Source organism: Pezoporus flaviventris, unplaced genomic scaffold (genome assembly GCF_033815535.1).
Source record: "Pezoporus flaviventris isolate CSIRO_AGI_PZ_B2104156 unplaced genomic scaffold, CSIRO_AGI_Pfla_v1 ptg000002l, whole genome shotgun sequence".
Classification (NCBI taxonomy): domain Eukaryota; kingdom Metazoa; phylum Chordata; class Aves; order Psittaciformes; family Psittacidae; genus Pezoporus; species Pezoporus flaviventris.
This window is the reverse complement of record NW_026892550.1, coordinates 24,886,952-24,908,964: the sequence shown is the minus strand read 5'-3', so window position 1 is coordinate 24,908,964 and position 22,013 is coordinate 24,886,952. Positions and strand designations below refer to the sequence as shown.

At 35.4% G+C, this 22,013-nt stretch overlaps 1 protein-coding gene across 13 annotated transcripts in view; it reads left to right on the top strand.

The window, feature by feature from the left end:
• FRYL (FRY like transcription coactivator) overlaps nucleotides 1-22,013 on the top strand; it is a 136,012-nt gene that overhangs the window by 70,601 nt on the left and 43,398 nt on the right. For 12 of the 13 annotated variants that reach the window (XM_061472328.1, XM_061472307.1, XM_061472271.1 and 9 more), the window contains 23 exons: nucleotides 633-765; nucleotides 999-1,106; nucleotides 2,399-2,636; nucleotides 3,204-3,389; nucleotides 3,483-3,569; nucleotides 4,463-4,731; nucleotides 5,156-5,351; nucleotides 6,360-6,484; nucleotides 9,272-9,329; nucleotides 10,930-11,021; nucleotides 11,463-11,635; nucleotides 12,117-12,277; nucleotides 12,798-12,908; nucleotides 13,839-13,993; nucleotides 14,236-14,335; nucleotides 15,481-15,649; nucleotides 16,434-16,693; nucleotides 17,579-17,719; nucleotides 19,482-19,650; nucleotides 20,148-20,232; nucleotides 20,600-20,712; nucleotides 21,165-21,315; nucleotides 21,649-21,752. In XM_061472328.1, the coding sequence (XP_061328312.1) occupies nucleotides 633-765; nucleotides 999-1,106; nucleotides 2,399-2,636; nucleotides 3,204-3,389; nucleotides 3,483-3,569; nucleotides 4,463-4,731; nucleotides 5,156-5,351; nucleotides 6,360-6,484; nucleotides 9,272-9,329; nucleotides 10,930-11,021; nucleotides 11,463-11,635; nucleotides 12,117-12,277; nucleotides 12,798-12,908; nucleotides 13,839-13,993; nucleotides 14,236-14,335; nucleotides 15,481-15,649; nucleotides 16,434-16,693; nucleotides 17,579-17,719; nucleotides 19,482-19,650; nucleotides 20,148-20,232; nucleotides 20,600-20,712; nucleotides 21,165-21,315; nucleotides 21,649-21,752 (3,384 nt within the window). The remainder of the gene's footprint in view (nucleotides 1-632; nucleotides 766-998; nucleotides 1,107-2,398; nucleotides 2,637-3,203; nucleotides 3,390-3,482; nucleotides 3,570-4,462; nucleotides 4,732-5,155; nucleotides 5,352-6,359; nucleotides 6,485-9,271; nucleotides 9,330-10,929; nucleotides 11,022-11,462; nucleotides 11,636-12,116; nucleotides 12,278-12,797; nucleotides 12,909-13,838; nucleotides 13,994-14,235; nucleotides 14,336-15,480; nucleotides 15,650-16,433; nucleotides 16,694-17,578; nucleotides 17,720-19,481; nucleotides 19,651-20,147; nucleotides 20,233-20,599; nucleotides 20,713-21,164; nucleotides 21,316-21,648; nucleotides 21,753-22,013) is intronic. The other variant, XM_061472281.1, reaches the window with a different exon arrangement.

Below are 22,013 nucleotides of genomic sequence, written 5' to 3'. Positions count from 1 at the left end.
TGATAGTCCATTGTAACAGACCTGTGTTGATTCTTTAGAGAGGGCTGCTAGACAGTGTTGACCTTTTGGTGTCCAAGACAAAATCCGTGGCTTTTTTTAAAGTGTTTTGCACTGCCAGATTAGCACAAAGAAGCCAGAGTGCAGTTAGTGTGGTAAATAGCATGGCTGTATTTGTTGCCTTGATGTCACTCTAGAACATCCCGTATGTCCCACAGCTGAAGTGAAGTAAGACAGTTTTGATACCTACATTCTATTGATCTTCAGCGAATGAGGTAGTTGTCTTTCAAGGACTGTTTCAATATGTAGATTTTTAAATTAGAATTGCTTGGAATTGAGAAAATGGAAAAGCAACTAACAATTGCTTCTTTGTTAATGTTCTGAAACTTCTAGTTTCATACAATACCTGCTACTAAGTAACATGCATTTCTTTTGGCACTTGAAGTGTGTGTTTTGTGACATGTTTTGTGCAAGAAAAAGGTGTTCTAAACCGCACTTAAAGTGTGTGTTTCGTGTCATGTTTTGTGCAAGAAAAGGGTTTTCTAAACCGAATAAGTGGCAAATATTTTAATAAAAAATATGAAAATTAAATGAAAACATATGAAATTGGTGATCAGTTCTTTTTGGCTTTTCAGGAATGTCCATATACTACCCTCAAGTCAGAAAAGCACTAGACAGCATTCTTAGGCATTTGGACAAAGAAGTTGGAAGGCCCATGTGCATGACTAGTGTGCAGATGTCCAATAAAGAACCTGAAGACATGATTACGTATGTACTGAATTACAGTGTTTTCATTGTCACAGTTAAGTTATGCTGGTTTTGTGCTGTAATGTTGCAATGCCATCACTAATGCATTACAATTGTTGGCTTTCTACTTGACTAGTAAATGAATGTTAATTTCATTAATTAGTGATAAAAATTTTTGCTAGCTCCTTAGTTTTGACATGAAATTGAAAATGTTTGCGGTGTACTGATGTAGAACTCCCTTGTTGTTTTTATAGGGGTGAGAGAAAACCTAAGATAGATTTATTCAGAACTTGCATTGCTGCTATCCCAAGATTGATTCCAGATGGCATGAGCAGGACTGACCTCATTGAATTGCTTGCAAGGTAAGAGAAATAAAATTCTGCTCTTAGTGGGTGTTCCTTTTTAAATGCCATGTGTATAAGAGTTTGTTAGGTAGTGTGAGTCCAGTACATGCGGAATCCGTTCTTATTTCTGCCTAGCTTCATCAATTGGTTAAGTGTTACTGACCAGAGTAGTAGGAGGTAAATTTATCCTGAAGATCTTGTACTTTTTAGAGATAATTTTTTGAAAAGTAGGAGTTTATTTCTGTTGGTTTTTTGCACTTGCCTTACCTTTTGTTACTACAATCATACTTTTTTTCCCTTTTTCTTTCAATTGCTAGTACTGTAAACTATCATAAAGATATTCTTGTTTGACATTACCAAAATGTAAGGCAGGGCACTAGGGGGAAACATTTTTTCTTGCTTTCTACTAATCCTGCTTCCTTTTTCCATTTTTTTTTTTTTTTTTTAATCCAACATTACCCATATTCTTCCATCTCTTATCTCAGTTTAAACTGAATGTGCCTTATCAGTCCTGATAAGTAGTTGAGACACCTTGGCAGCCAGGTGTTTCGGGGGTGAGTAAATTTGCATTCAGTGAGAATATGTAGTGGTGGGACATGCAGACAGTCTTTCTGTATTACTAGAGTGATAAACCTTCCTCTATAAAACTTTATTTATTTAGTACAGAAACAGTCTTGGTGACGAAATACAGGATAGCTTTTAGATTTGAAATTATAAAGTCATTGCCATATAATGTATTAAGTTACATCTATTAGAAAGTTAATAATAATTTGAGAGAATAAGATTTTTCTAAAGCTTTTTCTTCATCATCAAAAATCACATAAAAGGCGTAAAGTACTAATACAGTACTGAATGTTTCATCTACCATAGTGGGTTGAGACATATTTTTAAGTATATATGTAAAGGTTTTTTAAGCAAGTTTCTTCTCATATCCAAAGTAAAGCTGCTTTGTCTTAAACGTTAATCTGTTCTTTTCAATTATAATTTGACAAAAATAGCCTGTACGTCGCAGCGTGCATGAATACTGAGCTCTGAGGTGGTTGCTCAGCTTCATGCAATGATGTGCTTATGTGAAAGACTTGACCAAATCTCTTAAATTATTCTTTTATATTAAGCTTTATGAAGTCTTGCATTATTAGTATCACCTTCTGTTAGTAGCTAGTTTCAGATGTATTCGGTGCAGAAAATGAATCTGTGTGGAAGTATTCTGCATTGTACAGTAAAGACGGAAGAGTTAACACTTTCATTTATAAAGGCTGGTTAAGAGTATGCCAATCGAGGGTGATGATACTGGTATTTTTTCTAAACAGGCTGACAATTCATATGGATGAAGAACTTCGTGCCTTGGCTTTCAATACTCTCCAGGCATTAATGCTTGATTTTCCAGATTGGCGGGAAGATGTTCTTTCAGGATTTGTATATTTTATTGTGCGTGAAGTGACTGACATCCACCCAACGCTTCTTGACAATGCAGTAAAAATGTTAGTGCAGCTCATAAATCAGTGGAAACAAGCAGCCCAAATGCACAATAAAACCCAAGATTCTCAGGTATTTCTAAATAAGGTCGTTTGATGTTAAAATGTGGGTTGAATCTACATACAATTTTATTACTAGTCTTTATTGGTTTTATTAAGTAATAAAAATTACAGTGCTTGAAATTTTGTAAATGTATTTTAAATTAGCATTTTTGAAAAAAAAAAAATTAAGTATTATCTAAATACTAATTCGTGTCCACATTTTTGCTTACATCAGAACTCATAATGTGTAATTGGAAGTAGTTAATAAAGCTAGAAAAAAGTATGATTTTGTACTAGCAAATAGAAAGGGTTCAGGTAATTTAACTTTATACAGTCCTATTTGTAAGAGTATTATTTACTTGTTTTTAATTTTGCCCTCGCTGTGTCATTCTCATGAGAAAGTGAACTAAGACATACATTCTTGTGGTATTTTTTTGGACTGAATTCAAAGAGATACTTAAAAAACAAAGTAGCTTATATTATGCCAAACAAGGTCTAAATACCTTTTGATGAATTCTGCCATCTCCAGTAATAGCGTGATAGCGTGATTGTATTTACTTTTTTCTTCATTTGTTTAACTTCGGTATCTTTTTCTTAGCGTGGTGTATCCAATGGGGCTGCCCATACCCTTCCTCTGGAGAGGACCCTTTATTCCAGTGTATTCCACGTGGTGGAAGGGTTTGCTTTGGTCATCCTTTGCAGCACAAGGCCTGCCACCAGGAGATTGGCTGTCAGTGTTCTCAGAGAAATAAGGGCCTTGTTCACAGTTTTAGAGGTTTCTAAGGTAAGAACTGATGATTGATTTTTGTGACTGCTTAAGGAAACTGCTTTTATCTTGACTTTGAGCTTTTTGTGCTTTACATATTTTCTTTTGTAGACTGATGATGAGTTGGCTATAGATGTAATGGACAGACTGAGTGCTACTATCCTGGAGAGTTTCATACATCTCACTGGGGCTGACCAGGTAGGAGAGGTTTGATGTAAAGTTAGTTGTAAGATGAGGTAAGTCTGCAAAGAAAAATTGTATTTATTTTAAATGGCAGCATCACTATGTTCACGCTAACTTCATTGGCAATTTATCGCCTTAAAAAAACACATAAACAAACCGACCCAACCAAAGGGAAAAGCAAGCAAACAAACAAACCAAACAAAATGAAAAACTCCACACAAACAATGGAACAAAGAAACACAAAAAAAACTTAAGGAATGTTGTGAGGCTGACCCCACCATTATATGCTTTCTGATCAATAGTGTCGTTATGACCACCATATACACACAGACAGCTATATCCCTAACTGTTTTTTCTCATCTTGCTCGTAGATTATAGGTTCTTTAAAGGAAAGACTACTGCCTTTTTTAGATTCTTTAAAGGAAAGACTACTGCCTTTTTCTGCAGCAATACAGTGTCTTAATAGGAAATGTGTCTTTTATCTGTGATGAAAGCTGTAACTTTCAATGAGTAACAACTGAATTTCATTTTTATATATTTATTACTAACTCTTAAGTATCGAGGTAAAGCTCTTTTAGGTTTAGGAAACAAAGTGGAGGTCAGTAGTAAGGCTTTTAGAGTCCAGAATTTTCTGGAAGAGAATTAAGTCATCAGGAGTGAAAGGGCCTCTTTTTTTGAATTTACTATTTCCTAATATCCAGTTCCTTCCCAAACACCATGTTTTTTTGTGGACACCATGTCCACATTAGGAGCTTAATAAAACCCCAACACATAAATTAAGTAATGGGTTTCATTTATTCCAAATGTGATTTTGACGCTGATACTTTATTAGGTATTTAACAATGAAAACATACTTAATGTACATAGATACTAATATATTGCTATGTTATCTTTTTTTATGCACACAGACAACTTTACTGTACTGTCCCAGTTCAATAGATTTACAAACTCTGGCTGACTGGAATTCCTCCCCCATCAGCCACCAGTTTGATGTAATCAGTCCATCACATATATGGATATTTGCACATGTGACTCAAGGCCAAGATCCATGGATTATAAGCCTCTCAAGTTTTATGAAACAGGAAAATCTTCCAAAACACTGCCCAACAGCCGTAAGCTATGCTTGGACGTTTGCGTATACCAGACTCCAACTTCTGTCTCCACAAGTGGATATAAAGTAAGTTAATTTCTAAAGTAAATGCAATATATTTTATTGAATACTCTTTCAAGATTTATCACTATTGTAATGTCATTATGTTTCAGTGAGGTGATGTATGGACTGCTTATATGTTCTGTGAGTTTAACTGAACTTTATATGACAAAAAATTAAAGTAGTTCTATCATGGGAAAGAAAACTTACCTGCTTTAAAGATTAATTAATACCGTATTGTAGTTCAACAGATTTGACTATAAAAGCGTATATTATTGAGGTACGGGTCTATTCTGAACTGTTCAGAGTTTACCATGTCAACAGTTTTGGAAGTAGTGGCATATATATATATATTGAAAAGTAAATTCAGTAGAAAACCAAAGTGAAACTGGTAAGCTTTATTTACTATACTGAGCTTTTTATTTATGGTTGGTTTTTTTTTTTTTAATAGCAGCCCTATCAATGCAAAGAAAGTGAATACTACTACAAGCAGTGACTCCTACATTGGGCTCTGGAGAAACTACCTGATTCTTTGCTGCAGTGCAGTGTCATCTTCAAACTCCTCCACCTCCACAGGCTCTGTGAGATGTTCCCCTCCTGAGACGCTGGCGTCTACTCCCGACAGTGGTTATAGCATTGATTCAAGAGTAGGTTCTTCTAATGCTTATCATAAATAAGTCTGCATGTTATTAGGAGTAGAAATACTGAGGATTATAATAGCTATCATGATTCTTAGAAACTGATGTAAATTGTCTGCAAGCATGTTTTAGAATACATTTGTCTTTCATTTGTTTAGGGTAGTGTTTTAGTTCACTTCTCTTTATCTGTACTGTAGAGGCTTTTCTGCTTACGTATTTCTAAGGCAAAATCTAGTCATGTAATGAAAATCTTCACCCAGTCTCAAAGTCTTATCTAGTGGTAATGAGGAAATGTTTCATTTACTATTAAGGGCTGGGTTTTTTTTTTCTGTCAGTAGACTTCTGCAATTCTGAGCTAATAGCATTTCATTTGAGAAACTGAAATAGCTACCTATTCAGGCATGATGTATATTGTTGTGTTTTTCCAACTACAGACAGTTTTCTGTCTGCCTTGCTTCATATCAGATGCAGATTTTTTATTTTTCTATTTTCCCCTCCTTGCTTCTTTGCTTCTTTTTGTTTTTCTCCTTTTTGGCTTCCTGTAGAAGGTACAGTTGGAGATGAAGATAACTCATGAACTATGCGGCAGATTTTTGCAGAAGCAGCCTACTCAACTTGTTTGTTAATGAGATTCTTTCCCTAAATCTGAGGAAGTGTAGCCTGAAATTCAGCTTTGTTCTTTTTCAGAGCCATAGTGGAGTCTAAGGAGTTGGACACCAGAAGTCTGCTCCCCCTCCCTAATGAGGGCAAGATACACTTAACATGCAAAGCATCTGTTTATCCATTCATTGTCATCTGACAATGAAAATTCAATCATACAAGGAACGGAGGAACAATTCATACTAGTTTACTGTTTCAGAAAGTCTTTCTCCATGTCAAAAATGAAATTATAAAAATGAAATTTTTTAATTCATCGATCAGTGTGAGAAGGCTGTAAATTTACAGCACGTTTTAGTGTCACACCACCTGATTGTTTGGTAACTGCTTCATTATGCTTTATTCTGGTTTTCTTCTTAGATCATTGGCATTCCATCCCCTTCCTCCCTGTTTAAGCACATAGTTCCAATGATGCGCTCTGAGAGCATGGAAATTACAGAATCCCTTGTGCTGGGACTTGGCAGGACCAACCCAGGAGCTTTTAGGTAACTGTTGTGTTTCATCTGTTTTTATGCTAATTGATTACAAAGTGGGAGCTCAGAGCTAAGATAAAGAGGTTTGTTTTTTTTTCTTTTAAGAAAAAAAGCTATGAAAAGTGATTACCATTGTCTTTTCTACCATTTAGTGGTGTGATAAAGATTGTTAGAAGTTGAAATAATTTTATGTAGAGCTCATGTCTGCATAAAGAAAAAGAAGGTAGGTGAAATAAAATAAACAGCTGCCTTTCATTGATATTAAAGGCTGGCCTTATATGAAAGAACAGTCTGTATGGACTATTAACATTTGAAATGTTAATTATAATCATGTTGGTAAGAGTTACTGAACCCCCTCTGTATTGGTATTGGCAACAAACATATGGTTTTGAGCTCTTTGTGTATAGGAGTTTCATTGTAACTGTATTCTAAAAATAGATATTTGGGTCAAGCCGAAAAAAAACCAGTTACAACTGTGTTCTGATGAGTGCTGGACCTTCTGAAATCCATGGTGCACCCCTTTCCACGTTTTCTTTCTTTTTTTTTTTTTCCTGCATAAACTTCCTGTAACTTCATAACTCATACACCTTTCTCATGAGTTGTACCAATGAGAAGTCCATGTGGATTAGTTTGAGTGCTGGTAACTGCATTCTCCTGTAGCAGAATTAAATCTGTGGCAAGTCACTTGTTCTATCAATTTATTTAATTTCATACATCTTGTTCAAGATACTTGGATTCAGCTCATAATCCAAAACTTCTGGTTACTCTACTGTGACAAGTCTTTATATAATTTTGGGGGTCAAAATGGGCTATCTAGCTATCATAGCATTCCTAGCTCAACTGAGATTTACTTTTCTTCAGATCCTAATGTACTGTACTGTCACTGTCCATTACACATCCACTGAGGTGAAAAGACAGCTCTATTCCAGGAAGCCATGAGTTTTAAAATGCATCTCTATGTTGCTTTCCTCAACTGACAACTCTCTAAGGAGGATAGATGAAGAGGGAGAACATCCTAGGGGAAGAAGATTTCCTGGGAAGGCCGGTCCTCAGCATCAGATGTTCTCTGACAGCAGCCAGCCTCTTACAGTGGAGAGTTATGAAGCTGTACCATGCTACAGCAGCCAACTTTGCTTCTGCAGAAGAAACCAGGGATCACTAACATTCTTGGTTTTGAATTGGATGCTTCTTCTCTCCAATCACTTCTTTGCCACATTATGGCAGATGAGGAGCTGAAGATGGATTTGAAACCATAATGCCAAGTCCTCAGTTATAGTATTCTGGTTTAATCTTTTGATAATCTTCTAATAATTTTATAGCACATCTGACTTTACTCTTCTACCAGAAGTAAATAAACTTTGTCCCATGACCCCGAAGATCTACTGAACAGTTTAAATCATAATTGTGCACTACAAGTATAGAAAATGCTTTTCAGAAAGGATTTCACAAGAAATATTTGTTTTCTAAATTAGAAACAATTCATTCAGCAAACAACAACAACAAAATCTTACTCTTATCATTCCTCTGATTTCTTTGTTGTGAATTTTATGTTTTTCCTCTGTCTAGTGTGCATACTCACACCAGATGCTAATTGTATCCCACCCTTTACCATTGCAGCTCTGTGCTGGTTCGTTGGTTTAGTTTTTGTTTATTACGCACTGTTCTTCTCACCCTGTTATTTTTTCCTTGGGAACCTTTTTCTGTGTAGGTGATATGTATATGCAGTTCTCTTAAACTTGCCAGAAAAATCCATTGTTTTCTGTTTCTGATCATTACACTTTCATGAACTTGTGTAGATGTCTCTTGATCTCCATTGGAAGCTAACCCTGTACTATGTTTTAGCACAAAAAAAGCTTCCTCCATATTCTTTGTTTTCTGTGTTTGGAAGGAAGCATAAAACAATCCCTAACCATGCGTAAGTCTCTGGTAATTGAGCAGAGCACAAAAGTTTGTGCAGCTTTCTGGTCACTTGGACCCATTCTCTGAAGGTGAACCTTTGAATGATGTAGCAGAGGAGTCAGCCATTTACCATGAAAACTTGAGCAGTGTATGCTTTTGATATGCCTGAATTACAGTAGCACGGAAGTAGAGAAATGTATCACCTTCCCAATCTAAAGTGGAGGTGGTAGTTACTTTGTTAACAAATATTTAAGTAAAAATAGTGTTTTTTACCTCGGTATTTCATCTGCATAGATTCATACTACTGATCACCTTTCCCTGGCCCCTTTTTGGAGCTGTAAGGCAGTCTTAGTTTGGCAGAGGGGACTGAGTAGTAAGAAAGCCTGTGGAGCTTCAGAACAAATAGGGAATGTAACCACCACATGACGGCATGTTGCTTTTCAGTTTTCATAGAAACTAGTCTGACTTCTGTCAGCATAGCATTATTTGCCTTAAAAAACCCAGTCTTTATCAACAACTAAATGCATCATGACAACTCAGAGCAGTGTATGATAAGCTGCCAACAGTTTTTTTTCCTAAGGGTATATCTGTTTGCACCATAAGGCTTTGTTAAACCCTGCCTATGAAAGTAAATGAAATCATTTGTGATAGAAATATGCTTGGTGAATGCAAATTTAGTGGTAATTAGAGACATCTGTTTAGTCATCTGTCTTTAAATTGGGAAAATATCTTTCTAGGAAATACCTCTTTAAATGCTGATTTATTTCAGAAAGCTACAGGTAAAGAAAGAAAACCTGAGGATATTTCAACTTATATTGTAATACTAGTTGCTGTGAAACATCTTTCAGTTGAGATGTGAATTTAACAGTTGTTTTTATTCTTTTTATTCTTTCAATTCAGGGAATTAATAGAAGAATTACATCCTATAATTAAGGAAGCACTTGAAAGAAGGCCAGAGGTAATTAGATATTTTCCACTGTATTCAGTACACAGTTTTAAATATCTTCCCACGAATGGTAGTAATGTTGTATTAATTCCTGCACCTAAAATCTGTCACTATGCCAGATAAAAAGGTGAGCTGTTACTTCTTTAAATGATTGTGAGATGTTTACAGAGCTTTGTGTTTGTTTTGAGCTCTGTATTACTCCTGTATCAGAGGTTTTGTTTAAAAACAAAATAATAAAAATTAGTGTAACCTTTTCTTTTTACCTCAGAGTAGCTTTACACGGTTGTTACTTCATTATATCATTTGTAACATGCCCACAATTAGTAGCAGCTAAGACATGAAATTGAATTCTGTTGTCTGCCAAATTTGGGGTCTTTTTTGTGGTTGTGGGTGGAGAGGGTGTTTGTTTTTTTGGTTTGGTTTGGTTTTGGTCGGTTTTGTTGGACTTCTTTTGTAATGAAAAAGGCTGTAAACTCACTTGATTGCTCTGAGTAAAAATTTTCTGATGGAGGTCATGTTTTACAGCAAGGTTTAGAAGCCTTAGTAGGTACTCATAGAAATAATAATAATCTCCACAAACACAAATTCAGAGGTGATTGCTCTTTATTTTTTGTAGTAACTGTAATATTCTTATTAGTAACAAATTTGGAATTAAATACAGATGATGGGAAGGAACATACTTCTCTTTCAAAATGTTACTGGTCTGTAATGTGTTTTAGCAGTCTTATATGCAAATCATAGAATAGTTTGAGTTGGAAGGGACCTTTAAAGGCTGTATAGGCCAATCCGCCCTGCGGTGGACAGGGACATCTCCAGCTAGATCATGTTTCTCGGAGCTCCAGCCAGTCTGGCCTTGAATGTTTCCACATATGGGGCACCTATCACCTCTTGGGACAAACTGTGCCAGTGTTTCACCACCCTCATTGTAAAAAATTTCATCCTTATATGTAGCCTGAATCTCCCCTCATTTATGTTAAAAACATTATCCCTTGTCCTATTGCAGCGAGCCCTGCTAAAATATTTTTCCCAATCTCTCGTATAAGCCCTGTTTGAGTACTGAAAGACTGGGGAGATAAGGTCTCTCTGGAGCCTTTTCTTCAGGATGAGCAGCCTCAGCTCTCTCGAGCCTGACTTCATGGGAGATGTGCTTCAGCCTCTGGTAATTTTTTGTGGTCCTCCTTTGGACCTGCTTCAACAAGTCCATGTCGTTCCTCTGCTGAGAGCTCCAGAGCTAGCACATTACTTCAGGTGGGGTCTTACCAGGGTGGTGTGAGGGGAATAATCACCTCTCTCAAAATATGTAGAAAGGTTGGCATTTGTACTTCACAGGTTTACATGTTGCACTTTGCTACAGGAGACTGATAAAAAACTTTATTTTGATATTATGTGTAATAGCAAACCTGTTGTAATTTTGAGTGGCAACTGGGAAAGATTTTGTTCATTGTTCTGTTAAAATTATTAGCAAGTTTGGTAGCTCATCTCAAAAGGTTGGCACCCCTGATAATTAATGCTAGCTGTAGTACAGATACAGTAATGCTTTTATATGCCACTCTGGTTTTACCCTTAGTTTTTCCTCTACTTCATTTAATTTTGTGTTTCCTCTGTTGACTAGAACATGAAACGGCGCAGGCGTCGAGATATTTTACGAGTACAACTAGTACGAATATTTGAACTGTTGGCCGATGCTGGTGTCATTAGTCACAGGTAGGGGCAGCACTCATGAGATGTGTTGTTTATGCTTCTGAATTAAGTCACTAGTATTCTTATGACCCAGTAATACAAACCTGCAAAATTCTTCAGTGGGTTTTAGTATATGGCTAAATAGACATGGTTTTATAAAACTTGGTTTCTGCTGACTTCCTAATCCTTCCCTTTCACCTCATTATTGCCAATACTTGTCCCCAGTATAAGAAATAATTCTGTGGAAAGATGAGTGGCTTGTGATAGTGAGGCTTGATTCTTAGTTTGTGTTCACTAGAGCTTTTTGTATAATCTGAAATAAAGCCTGATTGAAGAAATTACTTTTAATTAAATATTTGCAGCAATGAGATTGTAGGATTTTTTAAAAAGACAAAAAAAGGATTGTTTTCAAAAATGATTATATGTATTTATCATACTGGTTAAGTTCTTTTTTTTCTTTTTAAGTGCAAGTGGTGGCCTTGATAATGAAACACATTCCCTCAACAACACTTTACTTGAGTATGTTGATCTAACACGACAACTCCTAGAAGCAGAAAATGAAAAGGATTCTGATACATTGAAAGATATCCGATGCCATTTTAGTGCCTTAGTGGCAAATATCATTCAAAATGTTCCAGGTATGTAAAAATGTTTTAATAAGTTCTGGTGGCTTGTATTTATTATTTATACTGTATTACCAACCCTCTTCCCCAAAAAAGCCACAACCCTAAGGAAAAATCCACTTTTTTCTGAAGTTCCAGAGTATTAAAAAAAAAATAAAAAAATTATGCCATCTGTTTTTAATATAACTTTAGCAACATTATTTTTTAAGGGAGTTTTTTGGTACTGTTTGGAACTGTACAAGTGACTTTCTAATTTAGAAAAAGTCTGTGGTTGGCAGTGCACTTGTATTCTCTAGACTAAGAAATAATTTATTCTTGTACACTAGCGGCATTAAACAGGACAACAGGAAACCTATTCAGCTATTATGAAGTTGTAATAATATGTCTTTACGTTTTTTTTTCTTTTATATTCATTGTTTGGGTTTGTTTCTGGTTTGCACACTGTATTTTAAAGGATGACAATAGATATGTGTCTAACTGTGTGCTTTTCTTCCAGTACACCAGAGGAGAAGTGTCTTTCCTCAACAAAGTCTACGCCACAGTCTGTTTATGTTGTTCAGTCATTGGGCAGGTCCTTTTAGTATCATGTTTACTCCCCTGGACAGATACAGTGATAGGAACATGAGAATAAACAGACACCAATACTGTGCATTAAAGGTATTCTAGTACTTTTGAATTTTGGAAATAGATTGTTACTTTGACTTTTTTAATGCAATTTTAACATTTGGGCTCTGGATGTGGTTTTCACATCCTTGTTGCCATTCATGACTTAGTTCGTTTTTTCTTCTGCCTTATGTATATTTGTGACAGTTTGGCTTTTTACATACTATAAACTATCACACTGGCTATAGGAATTTCTTAAAATTACTTTAAAATGTTTGCTTCCTGTGAGTTCAGTCCTTAGTTGCCTAAGAATAAAAGCTTTTATGTAAAAATACATGAACAATCAGACTGGCACATTAACTCCTATATATGTCAGCGTTTCAGTATTGACAAGTATTTCTTGTATTTGGGAGTAGAGAAAAATTTGATAATTTATTAAATAACATGTTAAACAGTTTTTTGATACCTTGGTCTTCCTCCCTTGATTGAAGTTAGTTTTCTTATATTTTAATGGTTTTGGTAAAAGCACTTCCTCTGAGTTATTAAAATGTAGTTTTTCAATTACTTTCTAAAGGCTATGTCTGCTGTACTGTGTTGTGGCCCTGTTGCAGACAACGTTGGGCTCTCTTCTGATGGCTATTTGTACAAATGGCTGGATAATATCTTGGATTCACAAGATAAAAAGGTAATACACAAGCAATGTCAGCATTGATTTGCAGCTGTCAGTGCCTTCAACATCTGCTGCAATAACTTTTGTAGTCAGATTGGCCTAAAAGCTTTAGGGTAGCTTAAGCTCAAGGCTGGTTTAGTAGTGTGTATTTTCGTACTGTCCTGGTTTCACCCTGTTGAGGAAGGCAGTCCCTAATCTGTCTAAGAATGGACAAAACAGCATGGAGAAGGAAAGGGCAAGGAGTGAAAAATTGAGTACTGTTTATAAACTAATCAGCCAGGTTAAGTTGTAAAAATTAGCAGATCTTATAGAAACTTAAAGGAGACAGGATTTTGAACATGAACCCTTGTAAGAATGTAGTGTCCATCAGGGCTCCTGTAGAGTTACAAAGACCAGGCTTTACATCTAAACAAGGCAAGCTTTATATTTAAAAGATAGGGCCTCCATTGCCCTCTTACTGTGACTACATAAAATACATTTCCATTGAGCTACATTGATTCAAGAGAACATGCAAGTCTTCACGTAGATCCTTGTATCCCATTGGAATTCCTGTGTATGTTTAAGTGCTTTTTTGTGTTTGATGCTTTCAGGTCAGTGTTCAGCTTGTAGTAAGACAAGTAAAAATAGTAAATAGCTCAAGGTAGTCTTGGAAATGAGGAATAAAAAGTCGCTAGAGCTATCTAGTTATTTGCTTCACTTATTTGTGAAGCCACTTATTTGCTAGTTTATGACTGTGTGTGCAAGTTGAACATTAAACAGTTTTATACAATTACCTGTTGTTATTTTTCGCTGTGGTCTCATTGGTTTTAGATGGAACAAATTTTGCATATTGCAGTTCTTTTGCTTTTAAAATTAAATATTTATTTGCCTATTTTATGCCATTTTTGAAAGTTGGTCTTTTTTTCTATATTTATAAATCTATATTGGTTCTCTTCTGGAATGCAGGTTCACCAGCTAGGCTGTGAGGCAGTCATGCTGCTCTTGGAACTCAACCCCGACCAGAGTAACCTCATGTACTGGGCCGTAGACCGGTGTTACACAGGTTCCAAGCGGGTAGCAGCTGGCTGTTTTAAAGCCATAGCCAGTGTGTTCCAAAACAGGTACTATAGCGTTTTTCAGAAATTTAAACTTTCATTTTCAGAGGGTGTTTTCATGTAGGACTGTGTTTTTTTTCTGCCCTAAAGAGAAAAGTTCTTTCCTATTTGTGTGTATGTGTTACTAAAGAAACTTCTTAAAAAATTCTGATATCCCATACCATATTTCCTGTAGAAAATTTAATAAATTCAAATTTTAAAAAGCCAAATGTGATTTTACTTATTTCACACTTCCAATTTTTCCCTAGGGATTACCAGTGTGATACAGTGACCCTTCTGAATCTGATATTATTTAAAGCAGCTGATTCTACTAGGGCTATCTATGAAGTTGCTATGCAACTATTACAGGTTTGTAAACTAATTTTGACTTTTTCATTTAAAATAAGAATTGTCTTGTGCATTTAAAAACAAAAAACAACAACAACCTGTTACTATTTGTTTGTCCTTTCAGTAATGAAATACGTGGATTATTTTTTCCTTCTGTATTTTAATATTTAGTTAGGCCAGATCCTTACCTGGCACAGGTAGACTTCAGTGGAAGTGCGTTTGTTTTCAGGAATGAAGGACTTGAGACTTGTGTAATACCATAATATCTGTTTTTTCAAGAGACAAAACTGAAATCAAGGTTCTTCTGGTTTGGCCCTGAAACAAAGTGATACATAGCTCCATTTGTCCAAAAGCACCCCAGAGAGAAGCATATTGCTTCCCCTGCCTGTTTACTGGAGCAGCAGTCAGTTTTCTGATTTTTGCATTCATAGCAAGCATTTTTTCATTTGTCTGTGGAGAGATGATAGTGAAAATCTTGTTAGCCATTTAATTTACTTTTGTGTATTTCTTTCGGAGATCATTTAGAGGTAAGTGTAATCTTACAGGCAGCATTAGTGTTTAAATGTGAGTAAATGTAATCGGTGCTGCTTGTGGCTTAGACCACAAGGTTTGGAGGTTTTTGAAAAGGTTTTTTTTTTGTCAGCTAAATTCAACAGTAAAGTGCCCACTAAAGTCACACCCTTGTTGGTATATCAGCACTCACCATGCTCCTGTTCAGCGCTGTCTTTCTTCTCAAATGAACACCATTGGTTAAGATCAGCCAAAACAGACTTTAAAGTATCTTACTCATTTAGCCTCCAGCTGCATCTCTGCTACATCAAAGATTACATTGCTCCTGTTCATGTCTCATAGATCAGCAGAAATTGATAGTTTGTTAGGACAAGAGGTCAGTAATATTTCACATTTTCTTATAGAGAAATTTAATATGGTATTTTGTAAAAGCAGATTTCTGAAATTTATTGCTGGAAACTCATCAAGTGGATTGAGTCTTAGCTAATCTTCTGCGAAATTACCACAGTGTTGCTGAATACTGTAGGTGTATGGAGATCTGCATAGATAGGAAGCATTAAATGAGAGTAGATGCATGAATTTGAAAGGTGATTTTATATAAAGATTTCCATTGTAGCTCTATACTTAGCTTCAAATTCTGAACATTACTGTTGTAGATCTTGGAACCAAAGATGTTCCGTTATGCTCACAAACTGGAAGTTCAGCGGACAGATGGGGTTTTGGGTCAGCCTTCTCCTCTACCACATCTGTATTCTGTGTCGTATTATCAACTGTCAGAAGAACTAGCAAGGACCTACCCTGAGCTAACACTGGCTATCTTCTCAGGTATGGTTTAAAAAAAAAAAACAAAAAACTTTATTGGGTCAACAGTGTTGTGCAAAATGTGTAATTCTTATTTTTCAATAATTAATTTATATGTAATTCACTAAAATCAGGACAGCAGAATAAATAAATAATTTATTTATAAATAAATCATCATAATAAATGTAGAAAATGGGATTTACTGAGTGACAACTTTTGTTTAATTGTGTTTGAAATATATTCAAGAGGAAACAACATGAATCAAAGATACTTTTACTGACTTTCTGATAGCCATGAAAAATCATGTTAGAGAAATAATTTGCAACTTTTAAAAATTATTCTTCTATTACTCTTTTTACTGTTTTCTTATTTACTGTAGATTGCTTAGAAATATTATTTCGTGGCAATTTTAAACAATTGCAGAATAATAGCTTCTCACATCAATTAAAAAAAACAAACTAGGACTAATATGAGGAAGAAAACATTTTTAAGTGCCTTTTTGGTAAAATTGATATTTTTACATGCTTTAGTTTTTTAGTTTCCTCCTCCAGTTAGAGGAATATATATAGATGCATAGACCAGTACAGTTTCTTCAGCATACTGTCTGTCAGCAGTGTCTTCAGTTAGTTCTGTTGCAGACTGCAGCCTTTATCATTATGAAATAGTGCTAGTCAGCTAAACAAAAAAATACATCTGTGTCAGCATTACTTTATATCACTATGGTCTTTTGAGTGAATGGTTGTTATTACCAAAACAGTTCTCATTACTGATTTGCAGTTCATGTATGTTCCTAATTTTTGCATGACAGAAGTAAGTCAGAGAATCCAAACGGCTCACCCAGCTGGGAGACAGGTGATGCTGCATTATCTTCTGCCATGGATGAACAATATTGAGTTGGTAGACTTGAAACCTTTGCCAACTGTTTGTCGACAAGATGAAGATGAAGAAGATTCTTTGAAAGACAGGGAAATAATGGTGAACAGTAGACGATGGCTAAGAGGAGAAGGCTGGGGGTCACCACAGGCCACAGCTATGGTTCTGAACAATCTGATGTATATGACTGCAAAGGTAAAACTGATTACTTAAGTACTCCATCTTGTTCCAGTGGATTATTGTGTTAAGGTGCAAGCAAATTCAGAGATACTGTGTTATCAAAATGTCAAGAGTTACTGTTCGTATTTGTGGAGTTGTTTATGTATACCCAAACTATGCCATATTGTTTTGAGCTATTAAAACAAATTAATAATATCTAATATACATGTTACAGTAATTGCTGTTTATAGTAACAGTATATGTTGTTTTGGAATATAGATGTCCAACTGGATAGATAATACCAAGTCACCTATATACCTATGATCTCCAAGTAGAGTTTTGGAACCAGTCTTGTTGCCAAAGTCTGATAGACCCTCCTCCTTCCTGTGATAGCCACTTCCAACAGAGAAAAAGTATTGGTTACATGCAGTGCTCTTGCCAGTTCTTCATGTCTTTGAATCTTACTGATGAGAGGTCATGTTTTAAGCTACAGATTTAAAACTCTTGGCAGCCTGTGATCCGTGGAATTTTATTCAGGATTGTAAGCAACTGGGAGAACGAATCTCTGCTGAATTTAGATAGCTGCCTTTTTTTTTTTTTTTAATGTAAATAAATATATAAATTTAGAAATAAATTCACATAGAAATAATAAAGTGTGTTTATATAATGTATAGAAATATAGAGAGATAAAATATATGTGTGTGTATATATGTTCAGATATATTTTTGTCTGTTTACAGCTGTAAAAGAAAACATTTCCAGAATGTGTTTATAAAAATGAATTTATGTAAAAGGCAACAGCTTACTACAGGATTTGTGTCTCCTTTTTCTAGAACCTGCCCCACATGCTCAGTTCAGATCACTTTCAAATACAGTGTTTTCTATTGGAATTTTCAGGGGAGATATTTATTTTGTTTTCTAGTATGGTGATGAAGTGGCTTGGTCAGAGATAGAAAATGTCTGGACTACTTTGGCAGACAGCTGGCCAAAGAATCTGAAAATAATTTTGCACTTCTTGATCAGTATCTGTGGAGTGAACAGTGAACCCAGCCTTTTGCCTTATGTGAGTATGGGATACATCTCTCCTTAGTGCTGTTGATATTTTAAAAATTAGTTGTGTGTCTCGCAGCAAAGGTGACCAAACAAAAAAAGTGAGGCAGGATTTCTGTAGTCAAAATCTCCAACCCTGTATTTTATGACCACTAAATACTATGAACAATTCAAATTCAGTTCTTCTGTTTGAGTTACTTTGGACACCTGTGTCAAAATTTCAGTATCACTTTCAGTTAAACTCGGCATTCATGGAATGGGCTTGAGAAAGGAAATAAACCAGAAATGTTATCACACCTTAAAAGATAGGTAAGGCTTCCTTGAGACAACTTACTGACTATTGCTATTTATTCAGTATTATAAGTCTGAAATGGTGCACAAGCCGTCTTACAAGTTGTCAGAGAACTCAGGGTGGACCATAGACCTCATTTAGTGAGTAAAATGCACAAAATGGAAAAGACTTACTAAAATATATGCATCTGTCTTAGTTTTTTTTTTTTTTTCTCCATAAAAAGGAAACTTAAGAGCTAGCTTGCTAAATTTACATTAACTTTCATTAGTGTATACTGAGCAACTCCCTGCCATTATAAAACACAAATCTACTGCAACTGTTGGTCTCTGTTCATTAGGAAGAATTAAGATAGTTCCATAAGTAATATTTTCATAAAAGTATTATTATAGCTTTTGCTAATAGTAAAAAAACCCAAACCCTAGATATGAAGTAAGCAATCAGAAGCTAATAACATTGTTAAATTCTTTCTAAGAAGAGCTTCATTTCTTCATTTCAAATTAGGGAACCTAGTTTAATGCTGCAGCCCAAAATCTCTGTGTACATAGTTTGAACAAGGTGACAAAGTAGTTTCGTGAGTCAGATGTCCTGGATCACTTGCTTGCCATTCATAATTAAGTTCTCTCAAAAGAATGGAAATGAATCATTGAGCAGTGATGACTCAATATAATGCCAGGAGACAGAATATGAATGTATTAATGTCTAGAGTAATCAGTAACTAGCAGGCATCTGCTACTGCTTAGCAGTGAACAGGATTAATTTGCTCATGTAGTGGAGATTTCTTAATTGCTATATGCTTAATAAAATTTTGCTATATCTAGGTATTTATTCTTATCAGAGTATATAAAGGCCTTGTGCATTTTGGGAATTAAACATTTTTTTCGCATACTGTAATTTAGGATAGTCTTAAAAAGCAGACAGACTAAAATAAAGTACTTGCCATACCATATAGGGACAGTGTAATTATTCTTGCATGACCCAGTATTAAAAAAAAACAAAACAACCCATCCCACCCCAAGCCCACTCAAAACCAGTTTTCCATCAATGAATGTGTGGGAGCACTGGAGAATAGCATAAAGAAAAATGATACCTGCTGGAGAAGTAGTAGTGTAGACACAACTGTGAAGTATCAAAAATAAATCATATCAGAATACATTTGCTCCAGTGTCGGTCTCAGATATTGCTAAAACCTTTATAAGAAGATCTGCTACTGCTTAAATAACCCAACAAACTCAGAAGACTTACCTTACTCTTGTGATGTGTTTCTGATGCTTCCTGCTATTGATGGCTGTGAAATCAATTTCATTTGCTTTTAGAACTAGAATAAGTTTCAGGTATCTTCACTTGCAGTGCAGGTAGATAGTAATTCTACAAGTTGTGGTATTCATGTCTCTTGTTTTCCTCCTATATATATATTTTTTTTAATCAAGTTACTGCAGTAAAAATTTTATATACATACTATTTGATATACTTTTTTTGATGGCAGGTAAAGAAAGTTATTGTTTATTTGGGTAGAGATAAAACAATGCAGCTGCTAGAAGAGCTGGTGAGTGAACTTCAGCTTACAGATCCTGTCAGTTCAGGAGTCACCCATATGGATAATCCACCATATTATCGCATTACGTCCAGCTACAAAATCCCCTCTGTCACTTCAGGTGAGAATTTCATAAACTTTTATTATTGTCAGTGATAAAGATGCTGTCATCAGTCAGTTACCGTATCCATAAATATTCAATATCATCCTTAAATATTCAGTATGAGTACAATGTTCTGTTTCTGAAAGTAAATTAAGGTTATAAGTTCTGTTATAGACACACAATGCATCCATAGGAATCTATTCAGGAGGATGTAAGTACACTTAGGAGAATTTATTTAGAAATAATCAACAATTAATAATCAATAAATCATTAAAAACCCCAACTTCTTCAGTTAGTGAAATTATAGTAGCTGCTCAGAATCTTTTAGTCTAAACAGCAGATTTTTCTTGAATGTGGAAGTTAATTTCTGTGGCTCATTTTGTACTCGTGCCAGATGCTGTAGTGTAAACCTGGTTAGGGCTCTTGGCATGGACAAGTAAATAAGGATCATGAAGTGCTTAAAACTGCTTTTCTCTTCTTATGGCCCAGTCTTTTTCTTTGTCCATAATTCACAGGTACCACTTCCAGTAGCAATACAATGGTAGCTCCCACAGATGGCAACCCTGACAGTAAACATATAAAAGACAATATTGAAGAGAAGTAAGTATTTCCTCTAAGACTTGTGTAATGTATTTGTGCAAGATCAAACAGGGATTTCATTATTCTGCTCAAGAGTGAGAGCAAGTCAAGCATAATGGTAACAAATATTTTAATGTATTTGAATGTTAATGAAAATGAGCTAGCAGAAACATAATTTATAGTGGACTGTCTCCTTGAATCCCCTTATCTAGCATTGCTATAGAAGTTGTGTCTTACACAGCTAAGATGCTTTGGCATCATATTGATTGTCCTTGTAAGATGAAATATATTTGCCTGACACTTAGTTTTGCTTGGTTCTACTGAGAGACCCTGATTATTTTTTGTCACAGAGTGCCGGTTACTAGTGCTGCTTTATTTGTTCCTACAGTTACGTACATCTAGACATCTACAGTGGGTTGAACAGTAACTTAAACCGCCAGCACCACAGACTAGAGTCTCGTTACAGCAGCAGCTCTGGAGGATCATATGAAGAGGAAAAAAGTAATACTTTTATTTCAGAATATTTCTGTGGATAGGAAACATTTTCACAAATTAATGCTTTGACTGAAAGTTTTGGAGCATGAAGAAATAGGCTTATCAATGGGTTTTGCATAAACTCATTAAAAAATAGGGTTTTTTTATATTCCTCTTAGTAGTGCTGTTGAAACCTGGAATATGGTTAATTACAATAGGATGTGCAAGGAAGATGGTACACTTTCATTCCTTCTCTCATCCTCTGGAATGAGCTGTGATAATCTTCTCAAAACCTGTGTAGCTTTAGCAGAATCATCCTTATGCTTCTTTTTAAAACTACTTGTCCAACTACTACTGTGTATGGCTGGTTCCTCCTCCTCCACCCTCCCAGACCTCAGCGTTTCAAGAATTTAAAAATACTTTAGAAGACTATGTAATACAGAAACATAACTTTTTTTCTGGTTTATCTATTGTGTTAGGTGATTCAATGCCTCTGTATTCCAACTGGCGGTTGAAGGTGATGGAGCACAATCAAGGAGAGCCTCTGCCTTTTCCACCTTCTGGAGGCTGCTGGTCACCGCTGGTGGATTACTTGCCTGAAACTTCTCCTCCGGGCATGTCTCTTCACAGGTAACTCTTAACAGTGCTGATGGCAATTCATTATTTTGATTTGTGTTGCACAAATATAGTAATTAAAATGCAGTAGATTTAACAAGTAGACAGTATGTTTGCTTTCTGCAGTTTTACTCATAGGCCTAGAAGTTTAAGATTTCTGAGTTTTTTCAGTTGGAGGACTGAAGTTTGTCTGTCTTCATGGCAAGAATTCTTCTTTTCCTTTATAATACAACTTTGTGGATGTTTATAGATAAGAATTAATACTGGCTAGCACCATATTAAGCTCTTTGCAGCTCTTCATAAAGTTCATGTTAAACTCTTCTAACAAGTAATTTTTTTGTCTTTTAGATGCAATATAGCAGTGATCCTTTTGACTGACTTGATCGTTGACCACAGTGTAAAGGTGGAATGGGGAGGATACTTGCATCTTCTGCTTCATGCAATTTTTATAGGTAACTTAAGTTCTTACAGAAAAATGTCTAGTAATTTAGGAGTTGTTGCTATTTATGTAGCTGTTCTTTTCCACACTTAAATGAATATTTGCCACTGTACTGAAACCGCATTAATTTGTTAATATTTACAAGATTTTAAAGAGTTCAACTAAGTATCTTCCAGCTTGAAGATACTTAGTAATATGAATATGATTAAGAGGTTTTTGGAGTTCTTTGAAAACACTTTTCTGTTGGAGTCACGTTTACCTCTTGTAGAAGACA